This window comes from Halictus rubicundus, chromosome 8, assembly GCF_050948215.1.
Source record: "Halictus rubicundus isolate RS-2024b chromosome 8, iyHalRubi1_principal, whole genome shotgun sequence".
NCBI classification, from domain to species: domain Eukaryota; kingdom Metazoa; phylum Arthropoda; class Insecta; order Hymenoptera; family Halictidae; genus Halictus; species Halictus rubicundus.
Window position 1 is genome coordinate 2691087 of NC_135156.1, and position 23081 is coordinate 2714167.

Here is a 23081-nt window from a genome sequence, read left to right on the forward strand (position 1 = left end):
GGAAATAAGTTTGGAACAGAATTATTTTATTCCAGTTTTCTACTTCTATTATTATAGTACATCATATATTTGCCGATGTACAACTGTGATGGGCTTACTGCCTCATTAATCGTTACCTCCCCGTAGATACACTAAGACATATCTCTAACCACTCTACCGTAATTAATAGAATACATTATATAAAGCATGACCTATAACTATAACCGTAATTTGCAGAATATTCTTGTCGATATTATAACTCGCCAATGGATACTCTCCGTTGATAAATAAAATCTCTTAACATGATAATCTCTATCGCCTGTTTTATCAACATTAATGAAAATTTTCGCGTATAGTTCAATTCATTAGTGACCTTGCTTTCATAATTAACAAACGACTGTATTAATGACGGAACCTAGATACATGGGTCATTCAATGATATAATTATGAGTTCATATTAATTTTTTTGTTATTTTTTTGACAAAGCTTGCATACCGCATCCATAACACTTACTGATTATAGTATAATTCTCTTTAATATTTATTTTACTTATGCTAGTTTCTTGTTTTCTAGTCAAAAACTATTTATGTAATTATATTCGACAATTAAATGCTAAATTTTGAACACTTTAAAAATTCAATTTTTATGTCTGTTCTTAAGCACATATAAATGCAGTATGAATTAATATTTTAAAAATTAGGTGATTTAAAGCGTTCAGTAATCTCGTGATTATTATAGTTTCTCTTCAAAAAGGTAGTTTAATAAACTTTATTGAAAAAGTGGCAGTCACATAATAAATTTTTACAAAACGTATGTATATATGGATACAATAGATGTGTATGTATGTAGTAAATACGTACGTGTTGCTACGAGAATAATACGAAGATTATACGATAGGCAGTGTGGAAGAAAATGTTTTTTCTTAATATTAAAAAGTTGTTACGAAATTATCGTGAGTCCTTAACGTTATACATCTTTTGCATTATTAGAGAGCCCGGCCTAAAACTACAGTTGGCACGATGATAGTTTGCAATATCGACGAGTTTGTGTGCTAAGGCATGCGCGTAGCTTCCAATGGTTTACATGCAACTTTTCCCGCCATTTTCTCATTGCTTCCGACGTCAATGTCCGCTATATGGTTACCACTTTTCACTCCTCCACATTTGTTCAAATGTGTCGTAGTTATTATTCGCTAGCGTTGGCTGCTTCCACTAGTTCGTCGCATTTGTCTTCTAAATCTTCCTGCAATTTTAAAAAACATGTTTATTGCGTCATTAACGCGATTTAATACGTTTGCGACGATTACGAGTTCGTATATCTCATAAAGAAAATCAAATTAATTTTAGGCATGTCGCTATTTATAATCCTAACGCATGATATTCGGAGAACTTGTAACTTTTCTGTAACGATATCTTTTTCATAGTCTATTATCTACAATAGGATAGATTGCATATAATAGGATATTGTAGCTAATGCTTATTGTTAGTTCAATTTTTAGAATAATATTATGTTATTTTTCATACTATATAAATATCTTTACTTTTCTGCTATTGTAAACTATATTCAGAACTATAGTGAGATGATAATCTTTAGTTTTTCTACGTTTTCAAAATCATTATTCATTGAACTTATGAAGACATACAAGATGCTATGGTACACTGAAAGTATCAAAATAATCATAAGAGCCCCGGCGCAACAATATATTTTTCAAAACTTAATAATCATAATTTTTTAAAATAAAATATATTAGAACTGACTGTAATTTTGAATTAGTCTTTAAAGAACAAACAACTTTGAACAGTCTCTTTAAAACAATTGAAAAATTACACTGATAATGTATATTTTTATGTTACATTTTTTATTCGAACCGTGTGTCGCTCGAATCTACACATGTATATGACATGTGGCGCCTCTATTGAGTAATTTGCTATATCATTGTCAGGTATATACGTGCTTGCTGGTAAAATCTAATACTTGAGCGAAATAATTATCCGTATACTTTTTAAATTATTCGTGACAATTAATTTGATAAGATAGATTAAAATGGAAAAATTTAAGTTCTAATCGTATATATCATAATATTTAACTACTAATATTTTTGACAATATAGAAAAACTGTTTCTTAATCTTTCCAAACATAGAAATTCTTCTATTTTCTAAAACTGTAAAGACATATATTATACAATAAATACAGTGATTCCAAAAAGTATTTAAACACTACATTTGCGATTCTCAAAAGTTCGTAGCGTTTTCAAATTAAAATGCAAAGATAAAATTAAGATATTTATTCACAAATTTATTCAATAACATATTTTCCATTCTATTCGATTACATTTTGCCATTTTTGAGGGAACTTATCATGTCATTGAACAATCTTATGAATAAATATCTTAGTGTTACCTTTGATTTTTAAATTAAAAACACTACGAACTTTTGGTCCAACCCAATATAAATGAGTTTACTCTTCTTACTACTTATGATTTAAAATTTAAAGGAACTTTGTTCGGAAATATTTTACCCTTTACAAGCTATAACAACATTAAACATTTATGAGATATGTTAGGGCTTTTTATGTAAATGTAATTACATCGTTAATATTACTTGAGTTTTGTCTGAATTTTTTGGAAGTTTCGTACACGTATGCACAAAGAAAGTCATTACCTCTGCAAGCTGTAAACATTTACCCCATTCGATAAGGGTAATTTTATGATCGTCATTAATGTCACAAGAATCGAGGAATGGCGCGATGCAGTGCTCTAGAGCCATTAATGGTGCCCGAATAGGGAAAAGCTCGTGTCTGGAGACAGCTCTGTCATGAGGATGGCCATCCAAATCACACCATTTCCAAATAGCAGCGTTGGTCCAACGCAGTGTGTGATTCGATTCAGCTTCGCGTTGCATTTTCAAATAATGAGATGGCAATTCTTGACGATCGGCTAAATCTCTCATGATGTTGAAAAGCCAGTCGCGCATGCGCCTTGGGAAGTCCGCCATATCTTCCTCTTTGCACATCTGCAATACGATTCAATGTTTATCCGAACGAATTTCAATTATTGTTTGATCTGGATTACTATGAAAGTAAACTCAGTTGAATAACTCGTAACAATTGTTTGCTATTTAGAAGTAACCAGTCTTACGAAACACTAGAAAATTCTTTCGAATATTTAACTAAACTGTACACCCAATTCTCTTTCTACACGATTTTAATTTAATATGAATTTAAAGAAAAGAATTCCATTCTATTTTCACACAAGCTGTTTCATTTAACACGATCGATTCAAATTTTAGGAAAAAAATGTTTACGTATTGCACCTCTCGCAACTCTTTCGCCGAGCTTTTATCTGTTCGTGCTCATCACATTTCTCTTTGTGGGGATTCCCCGAATTATATATCCTTAATGTGGAATTTATTTTGTCAGCATTTTGAGTTTAATGCTAAAAGTGAAAAGTATCTTTTTGACCTTCAATGTTCAAACAATTTGATACAACTTAAAGTAAAATTCGTGCACATATCAATTTATTGTGAAAAGTGATTATGAATAAAATCTAGTTATGTGCAACTCATATTATTATGCCCAATTTTTATGTTCTGCAATTAATGACATTTTCTTTGTTTTTTTTCAAGTAATAATTTACTTTCTTATACGCACAATCTTTATGAAATAAAATTCTTACGCAAGAACTATCATGAATGTGGTATGGTTTATTGTATCATACTATTTTTACTGATTATTTACAATATATCTTTTGTACATGTACTCTAAAAACAGGACGTCTATTTTCTAGGACAATTGTACTATTATGCTATAGCATAATAATATTAATACTAAAACAAAACCAAACATTAAAAGTGGTTAGTGTATATTGCTTTATAAAAATAATAAAAGCTCATTTATTCTTGTTTTTTTTGGGAGGAAGTTACCGAAAGTTCTGGCATTTATTGTTATAGTTGATAAGAAAGGAAACATCGTCAATATAAGAAATTAAAGCAACTATTTACTTTGAATGACCAATATAATTTCGTATCATATATAAGGAATGATATAATTTGAAGGTATATTACTTGTAACGATATTATGAAATATTTTAAAAAATTGAATATCGCAAACCAGCGCGGAACCAGACCGGAACCCGGCCACGCGTTACAACTTACGCTCAATTTTGATGACGTAATTAAAGACTTTGCAACGAAAACGACCAGAGAAATTATACAATAATACTCTATCATCCTACATAATATATAATAAATAATTTATTTAGAAGTGTTTCTTTGGCCTGCGCAATTTTTTAACTCGGCTCTGCAGGAGGCACTGACGTGAACAATAAAGCAATGTATATGTAAGTGATCTTAAGTGATCTATACATTACTTTAGCAATTACTATTTATAGTTAAAGTAATGTATAGCAAACAGTAAACACTGTAGATGAAGTGTATAATAATTAAAATAATTAATTATAATAATAAAATATAATGAATTAAAGTTGTATTTGAGAATATTTAGTGAACGTTGTACTAAAGTAGTAAATAATCGGATAATCGAGACATTTAAACGCTTCTATATAACAATTTTATATTAATATTTACGTGTAACTTCTGTTCAACACCTATATATTATAAATAAATATATTATATAAATATATTATATAATATTTATAAATATATTATAAATATTAGATTGTTATAAAAGTTTTTTATTAATGTTAATTTTTTTACTAATTTCATTTTTTGTTAATGCTTTATTATTTCGCAAGCTTTTACTTAATTAACCGCGACATTTGCTTGATTACAAAAGCATTCTAATTTCGTGTTGTGCATATTAATAAAAAACGAAACGAAACGAATTTTTGGGACAATCTAGTAGAATCTATAGCGATCTGAAACTTAAGCTGAGATATGAAATTTTATACATATTGTGATCACGTCAACATAAAACATCCATATGCAACTGATAAGGTATGCATATTTATAATTTTATAGTTATCAAGAGTAGACTATATGATATCATTATTTGTCACTGATAAATAGAAGACGTGAACAATTACACTAAAATTCACGGAAGTGATTACTGATGATTTCAATGATACATAAGAGTTTTCAGAAAATGTAAATGATGTTTCATCCACCTTGGAATAATAGGAAAGTACTATTTTTATTTTTCAGAAATATGATCATGTAAAATAGCACCCATTCCATTTCAAATTCAGCCCATTATAAATGAAATGAGAAGCATAAAAAATGAAAAAGACTTTCCAAGAGTCTCAATAATTAAACTGCTGAATAAGGTACAGCAAAATAAAAGATTTTATCCCTTCGCTGCGGTGGAACTGGGCAATAGTAAGCCACCGTTGAACGAGACAAGATAAATACCATAAGCGTACACTGTCCGGGTAAACAGTATCTGGCATTTTCACACTCTGCTATCTTACGGTTGTGTACTATCTATGCTCGATAAAATGGGATCATAACAATGCACACGTTCGAAATGGACTAATGATAATTTAATGGACTGCTATCAGATTATTTAAAGCATGTACTATCTACTGCCAATATGTTCTGAAATTAGGATAATATGTAATAATTATGACTTTGTAATGTTACATTAAAAACGAAAAATTAGTGTCCGCATGCCTATTTAATAATTTTATTCTATTGTTCAAAACGGTGGACACCTGGCATGATTCAAGGTGCGCGGTTTTCAAAACAAAATGGCAGCTCCAAACGCGTTGCGGGTAATACATGAAATACTTACAGGCATCTGGCGACATTCACCATAGTATTCGATATGAACATGTTGATAGTCAGGTCCCCTGCACCTGGCGTCATCGGTGTCGCAGAAACAACGCGCTTGGTACACTTCACAGTCGCTGCCGAAGGTTTCATTGTAATTTGTACAAACTTTTCGCCTAGGATCGGCTTCTTCGTCGCATACATCGACGCAAACGCATTCGGCGGTGTCTTCGTCGATCGCCTGAAATTATTGATAATGTTTCGAATGATTAAAAATGAATTCAGATTATGACAAAAGAAAACAAAGATTCTAAGCAGACGAAAGTGTCCGTTTAAAAATTCCTTCAATTGGTAAGTTGCTATTCAAAACCTGTTTATGTTGTTGCAACCAAAATCATTGAAACACCCAGTTAACACGATCACTGATGTGATGCAATGTACAGTGAAGATTCGATTTTAAAGTGACTTACAATGGCTGCAATCTAAACGATATTCTGTAAAATATGTAGCAGCGTATTGTATTCAAGCACAAAATCATGTATCAAGGCATCACATTTAATGGCGTATTTGATCGTATTAAAAGAGATAGCGAACTATTATACTAGATTTACATGTTGTAAATTTCTAATAGCATAAGCTAAGGTACCCAATTACTGTGGGAGTGCCGATTACTGTGCCTAACTAATTACACTTATTTTTAAAGCATAATGAATATTAAAAACGAGATATTAAATTTTTTTCATTAAAATCAGTTAATATATATGTCATGTACCTCTTTTTTAATATTCATTATGCTTTAAAAGTAAGTGTAATCAATACAGGCACAGTAATTGGCACCTTCACAATGTGCACCTTATCCTAGTAAAATAGTTCATTTGAAAGCTTGTAGGTATTATAATTTAATCATTTTGTTAATATTGCTATTGCGTTCTTTCTAGCGCTTTCCACGGAATGCTATTAACATTTGGAAATCATTGTAATAAATGTTCAAAACTCTTGAAAATTTTAGTGTTCCTACAGTGATGTTCTACAGTGTATATTAGATCTGGTTTGTTGCATTACTATCGATAAGGCTGAGCGAAGCGAGGGATCGTTCGATTGATTTGGACGAACCTTGCAGACTCGTCCTGCGCCACAGTGTTTATCCATGCACGGGTCCATACGGAGCAAGCTCTGACGCTTCGATCCAACCTCGTTTCCGCCATCTTCGACGGTGACCTCAGCGTTCTCCGCTGCCTGCTCGGCTATTTCGTCAGCCTCGAGCATGTTCATGACCTCATCTGGAACGCTGGTTTCCGTTGTCGTCGTTGTACGACGTCGATATTTCTTCCGTCGCTGGAAATCAATAACCGTAACAATCTTTTTTTTTTGTGAACGGTGTATTTGTCTTATGAACGAATACGCCTTACCGACTACAGTTGCGAAAACAATTTGCTCCGTGGAAATGAACCCCTTGCACTACGATTTATTCGACGGTTGCAGTGATTCGAACTTACTTATTTGTTGTTCATAATTTCTTAGAAACAGAGCGAACTTTATATTTATTGTATGTCTACGTAATCTCCAATGGCTGTATACCGACAATAACAAAATAGAATTTTATTTCGGTTCAATGGAAATTAATAACATAAGTAAACGCCAAAAGAAATTCAAATTTGTTTATTAAATTTATTAAATCATGTTTTCAATTATTTTCCTCCATTCTTTATTGTTATTACCTGGATTATTAGCTTTAGTATCCTTTAGCATTTTACAAATCTTGGGACATAAGAAAGTGTATTTTGTCTACGAACTACACCGTGGTAGATTCCTACTTTTGAAATTAATTTTATCTATTCGACAAACCATATGTCATATAATTTAATATTTATTTGGACTAATGTGCTTAACAATTTATCTGATATAAAATTTGAATATAACGCAACTTATAAATAGACGATCTTCTAGAAGAGACCATTTGGAAAAAGTTTCAAGAACACGAACTTGACGTTCAAAAGTACATAACTTTGTGTTTTTTGTTGTTGTTTATCTCTAATACTTTTCAAGATATTCAGTTAAGTGCAATACCGTCCATAGCACCAGGCAAACGGGGCATTGCAACGGGCCCCGCACTTATTGTTAGTTATTTTCACCATTGATGAAAATAAATTAATGTAATTGTAATAGCTAAGGCATCCCATTCTTTACTTTTTTTATTATACTATATGCAGGTATACATTGTATTTTTGTCAGAGTCAGGTTCGCTCCAGGCTCCGCAATCTCTGGGGGCGGCAGTGAGTAAAATATTTCCATTTTTATTAAAATTGCAATTCCTCTGTAAGATATTTGGATACTAAATATCCTTCACGGCCAAAATCAAATTAACAAATGAGAAATGAATTTTGTCCGTCATGTGTTGGCTTAATTTTGGTAGCAGGTGAATAATTTATACGTCCTAGCAAGCATATGGAAAATAACAGGTGGCAGATATGCGTTTATAAAACAGCCATATGATGAAATAGAATATATATATAAGCTTTTGAATAATTTTTGTGGTGTATAAACTGTACCCACATGAGCATGAGGAATTGTTCAGTAAATTAATATTCAAATGTATTCAACTTTTAGTTGTCTTACCATCTCTCCAGACGCGTCCATAAAAACGCCCATCAAAAGCAACGCGAACAACAGAAGGTGTATTTTTGTCCGCATTTCGATATCTGTAAATACAAACAGTTAATTATTTATTAATAAATACGTATAGTTTTAAAGACGTGTCATTTACTTTCAGAGAAAAGAATATTAAATTACAAAACGATGACGGTATAGTAAAAACTATCAATTTTTTAAATAATTAAATAATTCATTTTAAATAATTCATTGGTAATAAAGGGGACTAACACAGAATAAGAGTTAGAAATCATTTTACATCAAATGGAAATTTGTGATTAGAAAATATTATATTTTCGAATGGCTTTTGTATTATTGTAATTATAATGTATCACTATGATATACGTACAATATAACATTACACGTCATATTCGGTATGTATGCTATATGAACAAAAATTATATAAAAAAATATATACTTCAATAAATAGAAACTACTCAACGGTGTAGTACAACTATAAGATACAATTTCTATTCCGGTTATAGGATTAAAAATATAATTGATCAACTAATGAAGACTGATAGAGGCGGTATTCCTTCAAAAGTCTATAAAGATCTCATCCAGGTCAATCGGCAGACTCATAAACTGAAGCCACTTTTGATTAGATAACAATCCTTTCTTGTTCCAGGCCCTCATCTTGCTGTAGGCTGAGCATTTGATAAAAGTAGAAAATAAGACATCAAAAGTACTTGGAGTACGCGGTCTATCCCAAAAATTAATGAACGTACAAAAAGTTAGTAAGATACAAAATTAATGTTCTATTTTTAAATGACACCTTATACTTTCTTTAAGATCGTTTGATAATGTTTTTGAAGATAAATTTAACTTATACAACATACACTTCATTTTTAATGGACAAACACGTGGGAAAAAGCAAAATCCAACCAAATCAGAAATTTTCAATAGGTAGTTCCAAAAAGATTTGTTCAACTTTCTTCTCTCTAAAGTACGACAACATCTTAAGAAGAGTCTTGAAATCAACGGTCGTATTATAAAATTTTTGTTAAAATTGGCTAATCAAACATCAAGAGATACTAGTCACATATAAAAAAAACGAAATGGGTATATGTACATTGTATTTCTTGAATATCACATCGATTAATAAATATTCGTATCGTTTAATTTCTACATTTTCAATCATTTCTGAGAATTTTTATATCTTCGATAGAAATTTTAACTAAATGAATAAAAATTATTTTGGCAGAGCCTTTATTTTTCATTATTTTTTTATGGAACTTTCACCAACATATTCGTGGCATTTTTCTAATGAAAATAATACCGGTGATATTTACCATTAATATGATACCGATTAATATGATCACCGATGATATATATCATTCCATAAATGTTACTTCCCATTACAATTATATCAACGGAAAATTAGTGCAAATATAATCCGAATGATAATGTTTGGTATCATTTTAATCAGGAAAATTCCACAAATATATTGGTTACAGTTTCATAAAAAAATAATTAATAATAAAAAAGTTTAAGTTTTGATTTAAAGGCCTGAGCTTACGCCAGTCATTCATCTTTCCCGAACGCTCCGACTCTCCGCGTTTCTTTCTTTCCCATATGTGTTTCGTATCATTTTCTTTAGAAAAATACCACGAATTTGTTGGTGAAAGTCCCATAAAAAATAATGGAAAATAAAGAAGTTTTATTATTTTGGTATTATGTTTACACTCCTCGGCGACCGAGGCAGCTCAAGCTTCTACGTTCGGCTAAAGTTCATAGTTGCCGCTATGATTTTGACTAATAAAATATGGGACGAATGTATTTACACTCCTCGACGCGGCGGCGAGCATCGTTGTCTTTTTCTACTTTCGGCGCGGATCAAAGAATTGTGACTCCTGGAGAATAAACGACATCAAAACCCGTGCTGCTGACATATATCGCGAATGCACTGTAGTACATACAATGAAGAGCAAAATTGAACCAATAATAAAAAAAATTGTTATTTCTTCGATTATTCAGATGAAGTTCCAAAAATCTCAAGAAGCTCATTATTTGACATTTATTTTAGCTTCAGAAACGATTAATATTCTAACTCCGTTACATGTATGTAATGCTAACAAAAAGATATACTTAATACTTTGTCCAAAGACTTTTGACATAATATATTAAAAACTGTAAGGTTAGATGTGATTATATCTTATGTATATCTACCAGTGACAAAAGTATTATATAGAACACTAAACCAAACACTTCAGAGTACCATAATGAAAACGAGTTTCACAGAATATTAAAAGAGAAGTACAATGTTTACTCGATATATGTACAAAACACGGGTCTAGTCAGGGACATATATCGGCCAGGCGGTACAGTTATTCTTTGATCCACGCCGAACGTAGAAAAGGACAGCGAAGCTCTAGAGGCCCCGGTCGCCCATGAGTGTAAACATACATATATCCTGAACGATGCATTTTCAAAGCGTAGGTCTGGAAGGGCCAATTATCGTCTAGAATATTGTACTATTCCTTGATACGTTGCCGAACGTAGAAAAGTGCCATTGACTGAAAAGGTCTGATTTGAAGGATCAGCTAGCATATTTCTCGCACAGAATTTGATTTTTGAGAAAACTTCGTCAATGGGATTCATCATTGGAGAATATGGTGGTGGAAAAAGCACTTCCTGTATCTTGTGGATAATTGCGTTGTCCAAAATTAACCACACTTCGCACTTCGCTGATCCCTCCTGTTAATGCTGACCTCTTCAGAACTCAAGAGAGATTCTTTCAAGTGTCATTAACACTAGGTTTACAGAGCACTAAAAATGACTATTTTACATTTCCTTATAAAAATAACATGAATATATCTATCAAAATCTGTAGCTACAGAGAAGTCAATTTGTTAAATAATTCCTCATGGATCCATGTTTGCAATCACAATATTCGCGAATTAAACATATTAGAATCCATCATTTTGACGGGTCCCGTAAATCTAGTGTTAATTTAAAATATTCGTAATGGGTGAAATTTATTTGCAAAAGGGTGAAATTGTTTTGCAAAAGGGTGAATTTAGAGGGTAAAACCTGTACTACATAACTCTACTGCCACTGTTACATCTACAAATTGTTACACTTATTACATTAATTGTATATGTAAGATACCAGCAGCTGCTGCAGGAGAACCATTATAGGCTAGGTTGTATATGTGTACATTATGTATGTATCTACACACGGTTTTCATAGGTACATGAATTATGAATTTCATACGAATATAAGTATTCGATGTACATCTTTGTAATAAATAAAAGTTTGAATTTCTTAAGAAACAATTTACATTTGATTTTTTTACGAAAACTTATTTAAAAATACTTTATTTGCAAAAGGTTGAATTTGATTTGCAGAAGGGTGTATTTGGCTCGTAAATGGGCGAATTTTGAGTGCAAAACCTGTATAATTATTAATAAAATCAATCGTTTTCAATTTGTTTGGAATTTTTACTTACACCACTTTCTTAAGTTCAGATTAATGTAAAATCATGTGACCCTGTTTTAATAAATCAAAAGAAATTTTTTTCTCAAAAAATGGTTTGGTTAATTCAATTGTGCTCGTCACTATATTTTGTACCATACTACTTTAGTTTGTTGCATTGTAAATTTATCTCGCAACGCAAGCTTTTGTCATCCAATTGATCATTGTAGACACTTTCATCGGTAGAGTTTATTATTTAATTGGAATACACAATTGGAGATTGTTTGTCTGAAGCGATTCGCATGCACGACGATCGTTCGCTTTGAGAATTTGTTATGACACGCGTGCACGGATACTGTATGGGTCACACTGACCCAGCGATAAATCTCGCAGATCTTAATAGGAGTAACGAAGCGATAACCCAGATACTAGGAAATCACAAGTCTTTCCGAACTTGTTCGCATAATCGTGAGCGCGCGATCCATTTTTTGGATTTCTTGCATGCGTAAGTTCTTGTTACGACAAACGCTGATGATCAAATCTATTTATACGATGCCCCTGCATGATTTCAATTGAACGATCATAAATGAAGGCCATGTTGAACTCATCGTTGGAGTATGAACGCCCACGTGTAATTTGAACGTTCGTCATTTGGATAGAGCAATTATAATCTGTCCTTTTCCTATCCTTTATGTAACAAAAACCATAAACTAAATTTTATGATTCGTGACTTTATATTTCAATAATGTAATGCATAATGCGCGATTTCTTTTATAGTCAAATGTATCATCTAGTACTGTGGTCTTTAAAGTCAAAATTTGAAAGAAATTTCGAAGAAAAATTCTAAAAAACTTATCATCCAAACCAGCTGCTTCATAAAGGCTCGTACAGACCTGAACATTTCGACGAACATTGCGCCGAACAGCGACCGAAACGCAAAATCGCGCCGTTCGGATCGCCGAAATGAATGTCGATTTTGCGTTTCGTTCGCTGTTCGGCGCAATGTTCGTTGAAATGTTCAGGTCTGTACGAGCCTTTACAATTTGGAGTCAGTGGAACTACCCACACCATCGCGGTGAGGAGCCGAAGCTCGAAAGCCGTCTCTCGAGCTACGTTCAACATTGTATCGGAGAAAGACATTTTCTCAGTCTTCGTATCACTATCGCTTAGTAGCCATAGGCTTTTATGACTTGTAGACGGATGTGACTCTTAGGTTTCCAGCGTGCCCTATATATGTATTTTACATGCGACGCTCGGCGACCTCAGATTGCGTCTAAGAGTCAGTCACCAGAACGGCACAACTGACTCGTAACGAGAATTCACTGTATTCACTTTTGAGCATTCCCCGAGTTGACAAAGTCTGAAGACAGGTTTAACATTTTCTTTATGTTACAATAGTATTTGCTTTGTTTCTAAGTAAATTTGTATGCAAACTATTGAATATATCCATAATCTCTACACGCAATTCATTAAAATATCTTAATTTCTATTACAGAAATGGAAAAGTAAAAATTGTATACTGCAACATTTAACAGTACAATTTTATTTTCTTACTAGGACTATTTAAATTAAAAAGTATAGAATTCAATGTAATTATACTTCAGAAGTGAGAAAGATAGAATTTATAATACAAATATAAGATTCATCCTAGTGAATGAAAAAAAAAATACATACGTACACAGGAAGATTTAAGAAATTAATTGTATGTAATATAATGCGATAGGAAGATCTATACTAATCTAAATACAATTTAAAATACCATTTAATACCTGTGTGTGTCAAAAGAAATGATCATGGTGTGTCATGAAATGATGATGATTTTACGTCTTGCATTATTTAATATTGACTAAATTTCTTACGTTTATTTTTCACTTGAGGGATGCATACCTTTGAATGTTTGAAAAACAAGAGAATTTCAACAATTCTTTTTATGTATAAAATTGTGTTTCTATAGAAAATCAATCTGTACATTTTATTATATAATATTTATAAGACGTAGCAGCCATTTTCACAAAACCATTACTGCCAAATACAGTGTGTGACTCAAATTCGAACTTAAACTCAAGTATATAATTTTGTATCTAAATTTTTAACTTATTTATTCACAAATAAAAGAAAATTGTACGAATTAAATATTTTTTTAAGAATGTTATTGCAAAATTTTAACCAAATGGATCCGCCACTCTACCGGATATTTATGAGACTGTCTTTGAAATTTTAATCTTGAAGAAATCATCAACATGTGCGACAGATTGATTTGTTTTTATTTTACACAAAATAATGGTAATTTAATGAATTAAACCAAAACTAGGAAGTTAAATTTGTCATAGTAAGTTCTACTTTCTAAAAATCCCAATAAAATTTAGTTTAGTTGAATATACCGCAATAAAAATTTTCTAAACTTGTCCAAAGATTAGTATCCACACTCTGTGTAACCGATCGATCACAATGGCAATTAATTTGTTAAGAGACAATAGATTTCGCAACTGTAAATAATAGGGTTTTCCATCGCAACATCAATAATCCTAATTTAATAATCCTACTTGCCGTCTTATTCTTAGTTATTATTATATAATGCATATAATTAACAATTCGTTCCCTTCAGATCCAGTGTTAGATTTAGAAACTGGAAGTTAGAGCATGGCTTCCTAAGTTTCTGTTACGAACTTACTAAATATAACTTGTTTGGTTTCTGCGTAAGTCTTCATTGGGTTTGATTACATTTGTAGCGTGAAATTGCTGCGAAACGTTAAACACAGACCTCTGGCATCATGCCATCAAACATTTTACAGCATCTATTTTTTCGTCTTCAAAAAATTTTACACGGATTTCCAGAATCTCTTTTTCACAAATTACATTTCATAACTTTCGTAATATTTTGGTGTTAGAAAATGCTGTTTATTTTAATATTATTCTCTTAATGTCACCGAAGTAGAATTCTAACACTGTAAACTGTAAGCAAAATGAGTTGAGCTGTGTTTGTTGTTATTACTGCAAAATAAAAATTGTTTACATCAATTGCAAGAAATTGATACCAAGTAGAAACTTCGTCTTTAACCCTCGGATTCCTGCGAGTTTTAGGCCTATGCCGGGAGTCATTTCTGACTCACGCCGGTATTTCACTACAGTTTTCTTTCGGTACAAGACGATGGCTCGGGACCGGCTTTCGTCGTATTTCAGATGAAGAAGAACAGGGGATTTTCTTATTTCGAAATAAAAAGCGTCGTCTTATATCGGAATAAAATTCTACATATTGACGGTCGCTTGAACTTCTCTCCACCGCGACGGATCACGAGTGACTCTGGCATAGCCTACGGAGAGTTAATAATTTTAAAAAGCTGAAACTAATACATCGATATTCTTACATTCTTTCAATTTGTGTACTTTTTCAAATTGCTTTGAATTTTTTGCTTTTAATATTGATATGTGCATATTTTTCTAAATCCTTTACACTCTTGCATTTAAGATATGTATTACTTATTACTACTTACACAGACATTATTCTAACATCTGTTCTATCTGTTTCTATAAATTTCGCTAGACAAATTATTGTACCTAAAGTATCTGATAGGAGAGCCGATAAATCACAAGCACATACCAACTAATTGGAATAAAAACTTTAACCAATCTGACTTCGGAAATAAATACTCGTCGATCGATAACCCATACTAGATAATTATTTTTACGTATTACGTGAGAATTGTCGCTTAATGAATTATGGTACCATGTTGATTCGTATAAACTAACACTGGGAAAAGATTATAATTGATTAAGCAGGGTTGAATACATTTGAAATAATGAATTACTTTAAATACTTTATTATTTGTATTTTACAAATAACACAAAATTTATTTTCATTTCATTTTAAATTAAATAATATTTCATTTGAATAATCTTTTATTTCAATCACATTTTTCAAATAAATTATTAAATAATTTCACCTCAAGAAGAGATTATTGATGTAACTAAATTAATTATTAAAATTAGATATGCTAATTTTTGTAGCTTAGTGACCAAGGTTGAGCTGCATTCGCTTTTAAAATTGTTCTTTAGTACATGAAATAAATAGATTTTTGGAGGGTACGAATTATTTGATCAACTGAAAGATGAAATAAAAAATTATTTGAATTTCATTTGAAGTTCAAATAGCGAAATAATTTTTATACAAATTATTCGGCTGTTCAAATAAATTAACATAGGATTATTTCAAATGGCATGATCCAAATACGATAATATATCATCTTAACTATTATTTTTCAAATAATTTATTTCGATAATGTCCAAGCCTGTGATTAAACTCTATTAGTTGTAACAAAACTGATTACGATGTACACATATTCCCTAAATGAAAATATTAATTTCGTCGCTACTGAACTCGGACAATAAAGTCTTCAAAAGTGTCACTAGCAATTGTTTGGTTATTAATCACTTTTTTGCAAAGAATGTTATCAATGTCAGCCATTTTTTAAACGTATGGTCAAGTGTTGTTCTGTGAAGGTACAGAAGAAGGTCTTTGTATTTAAAATGTTGATTAATGCAGATTCAAATTCAACTTCATTTTATGATGTAATGAAATTAATAATTTGGGTGCCGATTAGTAAAGTTGATTTGGAGCTATAGTGAATTTATTCAATGGATACAGAGTTGGGAAAAATTTGATTCCGATGACGGATAAGAGATAAAGGCTCACTATCGAATAAATATCCAACCGAACAAAAAATTATCTAGATAAAAATTTATCCGAGTATGAATTTATTCGTACAGGATGAAATTGATCTGAAATAATCTTATAAAATTACGTAAAAGCAAAAACACTCAACAATTATTCGAATAAATAAAGTTGAATTATTCGATTAAATAAAGAGAATGTAACTTGTTACGAATCATGAATATTTTATTTCACCGAATAAAATATTCGACTAAAAAGAATTTATTCGAATAATTATTTTAGATAAATATTTATTCGGGACAATTCGAATAATGCCCAACTCTGAATAGAACAAGCTAGACTCGCCAAAATGCTCGACTGCGAATCGGAATCATAGTTGTGAATTTCATGCGCTTATCTGATAATGCAGCATGGTGACAATTTCAACACAGCCACAGTTGCATGACCCATATGTGGGTCATTGAAATTTTACATGAACATGGTCATTATTGCCCTTGAAAAAGCTTAGTTTCCCTGCAAATCTGAATGTAGATGTTTGAATATTAACCGTGTTAAATTGGATTTATTTAAATTTTGTAGTTGTAACAATGACAGTTTACAACAATAATATTTTTTGTACGCTGGTTTTACACTCCAAATTAACCTTTACATGGAATACTTTTTTGTTAAAGTAGCTTGAGAAAATAGATTTGTAAAAAAACTTGAGTTGCAAAAGGGTGAATTTGATTTACAAAAAAGTGAATTTAATCTGTGGAAGAGTGAATTTAATTTACAAAAAAAGGCCTAATAAGAGCTGCAAAAGAGTTAATTTGTAATGCCAAAAAGGTGAATTTAATTTACAAAATGGTTAATCTAAAGTGCAAAACGTGTAAAGCATTTTTTATTATACATAGTCACTCCTTCGTATGTGCATATCACGTTTCATTAATTTTCTTCTCGTAGATTACGAGTGACAGGTTAACTAATGCTCACTTATTCTTAGTTATATTACATGGGTAATGCAAAACATTTAAAAGTCTATTCAGAGAATTGGGGACAAATCTCATTCTTGTGTATTGTTTCCAAGAAGGAATGTATCTCTAATCAGCGTTTCCTCGAAGCCATGTTGACCCCAGAACATCGTCTTCCATTTCGCATATGCCCCATAAAAATATTATTTAACCCAAGCTGAAGATTAATTCTGTGTTCTAATCAGGAGTGATGTCAAAAGACTTTGCATAAAAATGACTATCGTTTAGAGATCAAGTACCAAACCTAAAAATAAACATAGCATGGCACACCTTTTTTTGTAGAGTCAACAACGTTTAGAAAAATATCATACTAAAACAATCTCTTGCTTAATAAATGATTAACATCATTAAATTTGTTTGCTGTTCGAACGAAAAAATTTTTACAAAACACACAAAATCAGGTATTAATTTCTGCATTACAGAATTGCTATTATTTTAAATAAATTACTGTGAATCTATTTTAGCGATATAAAATATATAATGTTGATTCGATGGCGGTAGGGTAATCGCCAATAAGTTCGAAAAAGTATAATTAGAGTATGACTAGACTGGAGATGATTATGCTAAATAAAAATTGTCTACCTCAATCACAACAAACTAGGGTGAAACAGAAATTTATTTTCTTTCTTAATATCTTTAATTGGTTGAAAAGAACATAACAGTATTTTAAAAGTTTTCCAATGATTTTCCCAATGATTTTTTTTTATTTTTTTGATGTTTTAAACTACACCTACTCATTTTTATGATAAATGCATAAAATCCGCTATCTAATTATGACCGATGATGTTATAGTAATTTAATTACTAATGATAATAATCGTGATGAGTTTATTAAACTTTTGCGGGCAAATGTCGTCATATCGGCGACATCAGGTCCGTATACTTAATTCTTGAAATTGCAAACAAATAATTCAAGTATTGCAGTAACAAGAGGTCGGTATTATATTTTTACTTTTTCCCAGCACTGAAGATTTTGATATAGGATTTAACTACCTGTAGAAAATGTTACCTACATTTAAAAAAATCCTTGTCCACATGATCACATTTTATTCGTTCAGTTATAATCAATAAACTTTACTCATAGTAAAACCAATTATTAGACTGCGGATCTTTATGCAAAATAAAAATTGTCTGCATCAATTGCAAATCACAGGATCCACTTAGAAATTTCTTTGTCTAACAATTTAAAAAAATTGAAAACTACGTATTGATTGTCCTGTAATCTTTTTAATCTTGCTACTGTTTTAAACATTTCTCATAAATGCACAAAATCCGCAGTGTAACAATTATTAACCACTGCATTGTAGTACATGCAAAACTTGCTAACGTGTCCATTAATAACCAATTGTCCATTAATTCCATTGGGAATAACTGCCAACCTGAGTTAGTAAAACGTTCTTCAGTTTAATAGCACAAGCTATTAAATAACTAATTAAAGACTTCTGCAAATATTCAAACTCACTGATTATCTACGTCCGACTGTGATTGTTTAATCTTCGGAATAATAATTGGTTACAGATCGATGAACTACATCAAAACATAATTAACCAAGGAACCAGTAAGAAAATGGTTTCATTGCATTAGGTTACGCATTTATAATGAAAATATTAAAAACAAGCGCTGGGGAAAAGTTGTCGTATTGAGTCTGTTAATTAATTAGAAACGTGATCTAAAATTATTCAATTGCCAGCTGATTATACCTTGTGCAGTTTAACAAAAGTAAAGTTAGTACCGAACATGTTACTACGCGAAGACCATCAGCAATACAGGGTGATTCAGCTTAGTGTGCCACCTAAATTACATGTAAACTATTTGGTATATGAAACAATGGAAGGTATAACAAAAATTGAATGGTTTCAAAAATAGCATACAAATAAATTTTTATCTATTTTGTTTTGTGAAAACAAACAGAACAGAACATTCACCATACGGAACGTTTTGAGCATCATTTGCACTAAAAATCATTTAGAGAATAACTATTAGTTTAGAGTAACTGTTAGTTTTCTAAGCTGATATACCCTTTTAGTTTTTTATTCATTGTTCAATTCTCTTAACTGTAAGGTTAAAATTTACGTTTACAATGAACAAAGCTAATTATTACACTGTATGCTACTCTTGAAACCACTTTTTTCATATACCAAATAGTTTGCAAATAATTCAGGTGTTAATTGAATCACCCTGTACGTACAGTTTATGAAACGTGGGGGCGAATGTAGCGTAACAATCGCGGTTGACCCTGTTTTTATCGCATCTCTGATCGGCGCCCACGAAATCACATAACCGCCGTCGTGCGAAATTCTAAAGAATTTCGCTGCTTCTCTCTCGTGCTAGCGAAATTTTCCAATTTACAATTTACAGACGGGACTGCGTGACTATTTACAAACGCGGCATAATTCGGCTCGTTACCCTAGTCACGGCATGCAGTACCGGCCATAAGTGCTCGTTCACTTTCATTCATTTCACTTTATTAAGTAATATGAGATATCCTTGTAACAAAAGCGATAGAATCAAGGAAAATTTACGTTTAATCGCCGAGAATTTCTGAAGTAAAATAAAATTAAAAATTGGCTACTTCTTCGATGGCAGAGCAGACATTTATAAACGGTGGATGTATATTATATTCTAACAATGAATCGTGTTGCATTTAATTCATATTATGTTAGTTTCATTAATTGGTATCACATTTTTGACTCTGTCACAAATCGTAATAATCACATAAATCATGCATAAGTATTATACGACTGCCGATTATAAGAAAATGTTAAACGAATTAAAAAGTCCTTTCATCATTGTCTACATAAAAATGTTGAATCGGAATGTACAATTTTGCTGATCATTGAAAAATTCAGCTATCGCATGTTACTTTATTGCATAAATTCGAGAAACGTGTTCAAGGACTGATCAACTTTGACAAGTCGACCATAAAAAATCCGAAGAAAATTATTTACCAAAATAATTTAATAAATTAGAAAATTTATGTATTATGCGTATAAACATATTGAAAGTATAATTTGTAGATTTACAACTTGTAATCGATTTTGGTGATATGTATTGTATTATTTTTTAAGTAAATAGCTCCTATATGACATAATTTATATTATATGTGTATTTAATGTGCATGTAAAATTTCCGTATTTAGACAAGAGTATTTGTTCAGTCGAGATATGAAATTAACATTCGAAATGTACGATTGCTTCTGCCCTTCACTGTAGCAACCCACTGCCTGCTATGGATATTACTACAATCAATTCTTTTGATGTTACAAACTATATGCGAAGCGATATACAATACTATGATAATTATATTTTTCTCCGAGGAGAGGATGTTTGATTTCCGTTCCAAGAAAGATAGTTCTCGACAAGATAAATTAATTGTGACAGCACGCCCACTATCAATGGATTGACCAACTGTGTACGCGTTCGTCTTGTAGAACGAATGGAGTTTGTTCATCAATTAATTGGAGAAATAGATTTGCGTCTACAACGTATCTTCCGTGTTGACAATCAAACACTGCTAAATAATAAGGCAAATAAACTCCCACGAAATCGAAATCGTAATAATGCCAGTCTACTTTAATGAAAGCTACGATATAGTAATAATTTGATCTTTTAATGGAAAATATTTACTAGTAACTAAAAGTAAAGTAAGAAATATTTATAAGACTCCTTTATTTACTAATCCAGCATTATTGGTTTTTTTACACATCGTAACAAACTTAGATAGTGTGAGCAAAAACACGTTATAAATTAATTTATTATTTCTAATCGTTCTATCGACAATTTCAAATGTTATAAAAATAATAGAATTGAAATTACAAAAATAACATTTGATACATACTTATTTGATACGTGGATTTGTATTAATATGTAACGATCTCGGGTCGAATATCACATTGTTTAGACATTTCATAAATATTGTAAATTTAAAATTCTCCTACTAGACTTGCTGTGATGTGAAAAATATTTATTCATCGTTGATAGGTCTCCGATAAATAATGTTATTCATAACATTTTTTAATGACAAAATTAATATCGATTAGTTGTGCTATCTATAAATCTTTCATTTACTTATCACAGTTATAATGAATGTAGCGTAATACAACTAATTGATTATATTTTTGGAATAAATTTGGCACAGTTGATTATGTAGTATTCGACAATGACACAATGATTATATTATTCATACGGCATTCGAAACGTGATACTACATCGCATTGCAATCGGTGAATTATATAAAAAAGAATACAGAAAAATATATCATGTTTAATTGAAAATACGCTGCATTTAAAAGTAGGCAGTAGGTCGTACGTGATAGTACGAATTTCCTAACGAAGATGACTTTCAAGTAAAAGAAAAAAAAAATACAAGTGAAAGTAGTGTGCAAGTAGTAAATCTTTGGTGTCACGATTTATTTAAATATAATCGTTAACAAACACAACACTTTCGTACACTGTTCAATATCGTGTATAGACTTGAATAATACCGGTATTCCACACTGTACGCGTATCTAAACTCAAGATTTGATTGTTTAAATCCCTTGCTACCACTCGGGTGTATATTTTGAACCGACATGCGACAGAGATCATTCAAACGCAGAGTTCGTAGGTCTTTCGTACGGAGGTGCACATCTGTCCTGGTACAATTACGTACCTGGTGCGAATACACTCTTTGGGAGACCTCTTTCTTTGGTCGGTGATCAGCGTCTCAGTTCGCAATTCGGTCCCTTTCTCCAGCCGTTTTCTGGAACGCTCAAAAGAACACTCCAAATCGGTCGCAGGACCGGTACTGACTACGCTCGTGACGGGCTCGGGCTCGGGCTCGGCAAAGCGGCAAGCACACAGCGGCCGAGCAAAGATGATCTCATCGTTTTTCTTTCTTCTGACACCCCCGTTTGATCTTTCTGCCAGATGCACTGGTTCTCGTTCCTCTTGTCGCTTTACGAGCGAGACTGCAACAAATTACGCAACGCGATGCCCACGGATCTGGAAGATTCTTTTCTTTTTCCGAGTAATCGGTCGAGTCGGCCTTACGAATCTCGTTTCAGTTATTCAACTTTGACAGCATTTTTTCGACTCATGAAACCCTTACAGTAAAAAAATATCTGCGTAAATTTACATCTCTGACGTACGCAGATTTTTATTTTATTATACAGGGTGTCTCGCGTAACTATAGTTATATATAACCCCCAGAATATCTTCTTTAATTTTGAGAAAGGGAAAATTTTTTTATGTGTAATTTGAATGGTATCGAGTGGTCAGTATTCTGCAGAGGTTGTTTTTTAAGTCCTTTTTTAGTTTTTTAAGTTTTTATGTTCAAGTTCATTTGAAGGTCACAGTACATATTTGAATGTATTTTTTATGAGCTACGCGATGCAACACGAACATATATGTAGTTATATATAAAAAAAACATCGATGACCTTAAAAACTACAAAAAACAACCTTTAAAAAAAAATACATCCTCTGCAGGATACTGATCACTTGATACCATTCAAATTATGCATAAAAAATGTTTACTTTCTCACAATTAAAGAAGATATTCTAGGGGTCGCACTTACGTGAGAAGTGTCTCATAAAGTATTATGATTAGACTACGGATTTTTATGCGTTTATGGCATACACAAACTACCAAAG

General features: G+C 31.7%; 1 protein-coding gene across 1 annotated transcript; it reads right to left on the minus strand.

The window, feature by feature from the left end:
- Positions 1–732: 732 nt before the first annotated feature.
- Sparc (secreted protein, acidic, cysteine-rich) lies at positions 733–22336 on the minus strand. The gene is made up of 6 exons (XM_076792904.1): positions 22100–22336; positions 8323–8405; positions 6820–7041; positions 5729–5947; positions 2641–2991; positions 733–1221 (listed from the first exon to the last, which is right to left on the minus strand). Exons 2-6 carry the CDS (start codon positions 8395–8397, stop codon positions 1165–1167), a joined length of 924 nt encoding a protein of 307 aa, XP_076649019.1. The 5' UTR covers positions 8398–8405; positions 22100–22336; the 3' UTR covers positions 733–1164.
- Between the last annotated feature and the right edge of the window lie 745 nt (positions 22337–23081).

What these genes read in the sequence shown, in the direction of transcription:
- Sparc (XM_076792904.1), bottom strand. Translation starts at nt 8,397, where the DNA reads ATGCGGACAAAAATACACCTTCTGTTGTTCGCGTTGCTTTTGATGGGC. An exon ending in GCGCAGGACGAGTCTGCAAG is followed by an intron (nt 5,948 to 6,819) that starts GTTCGTCCAAAT and finishes CAATAATTTCAG; the next exon opens with GCGATCGACGAAGACACCGC. An exon ending in GTGAATGTCGCCAGATGCCT is followed by an intron (nt 2,992 to 5,728) that starts GTAAGTATTTCA and finishes ATCGTATTGCAG; the next exon opens with ATGTGCAAAGAGGAAGATAT.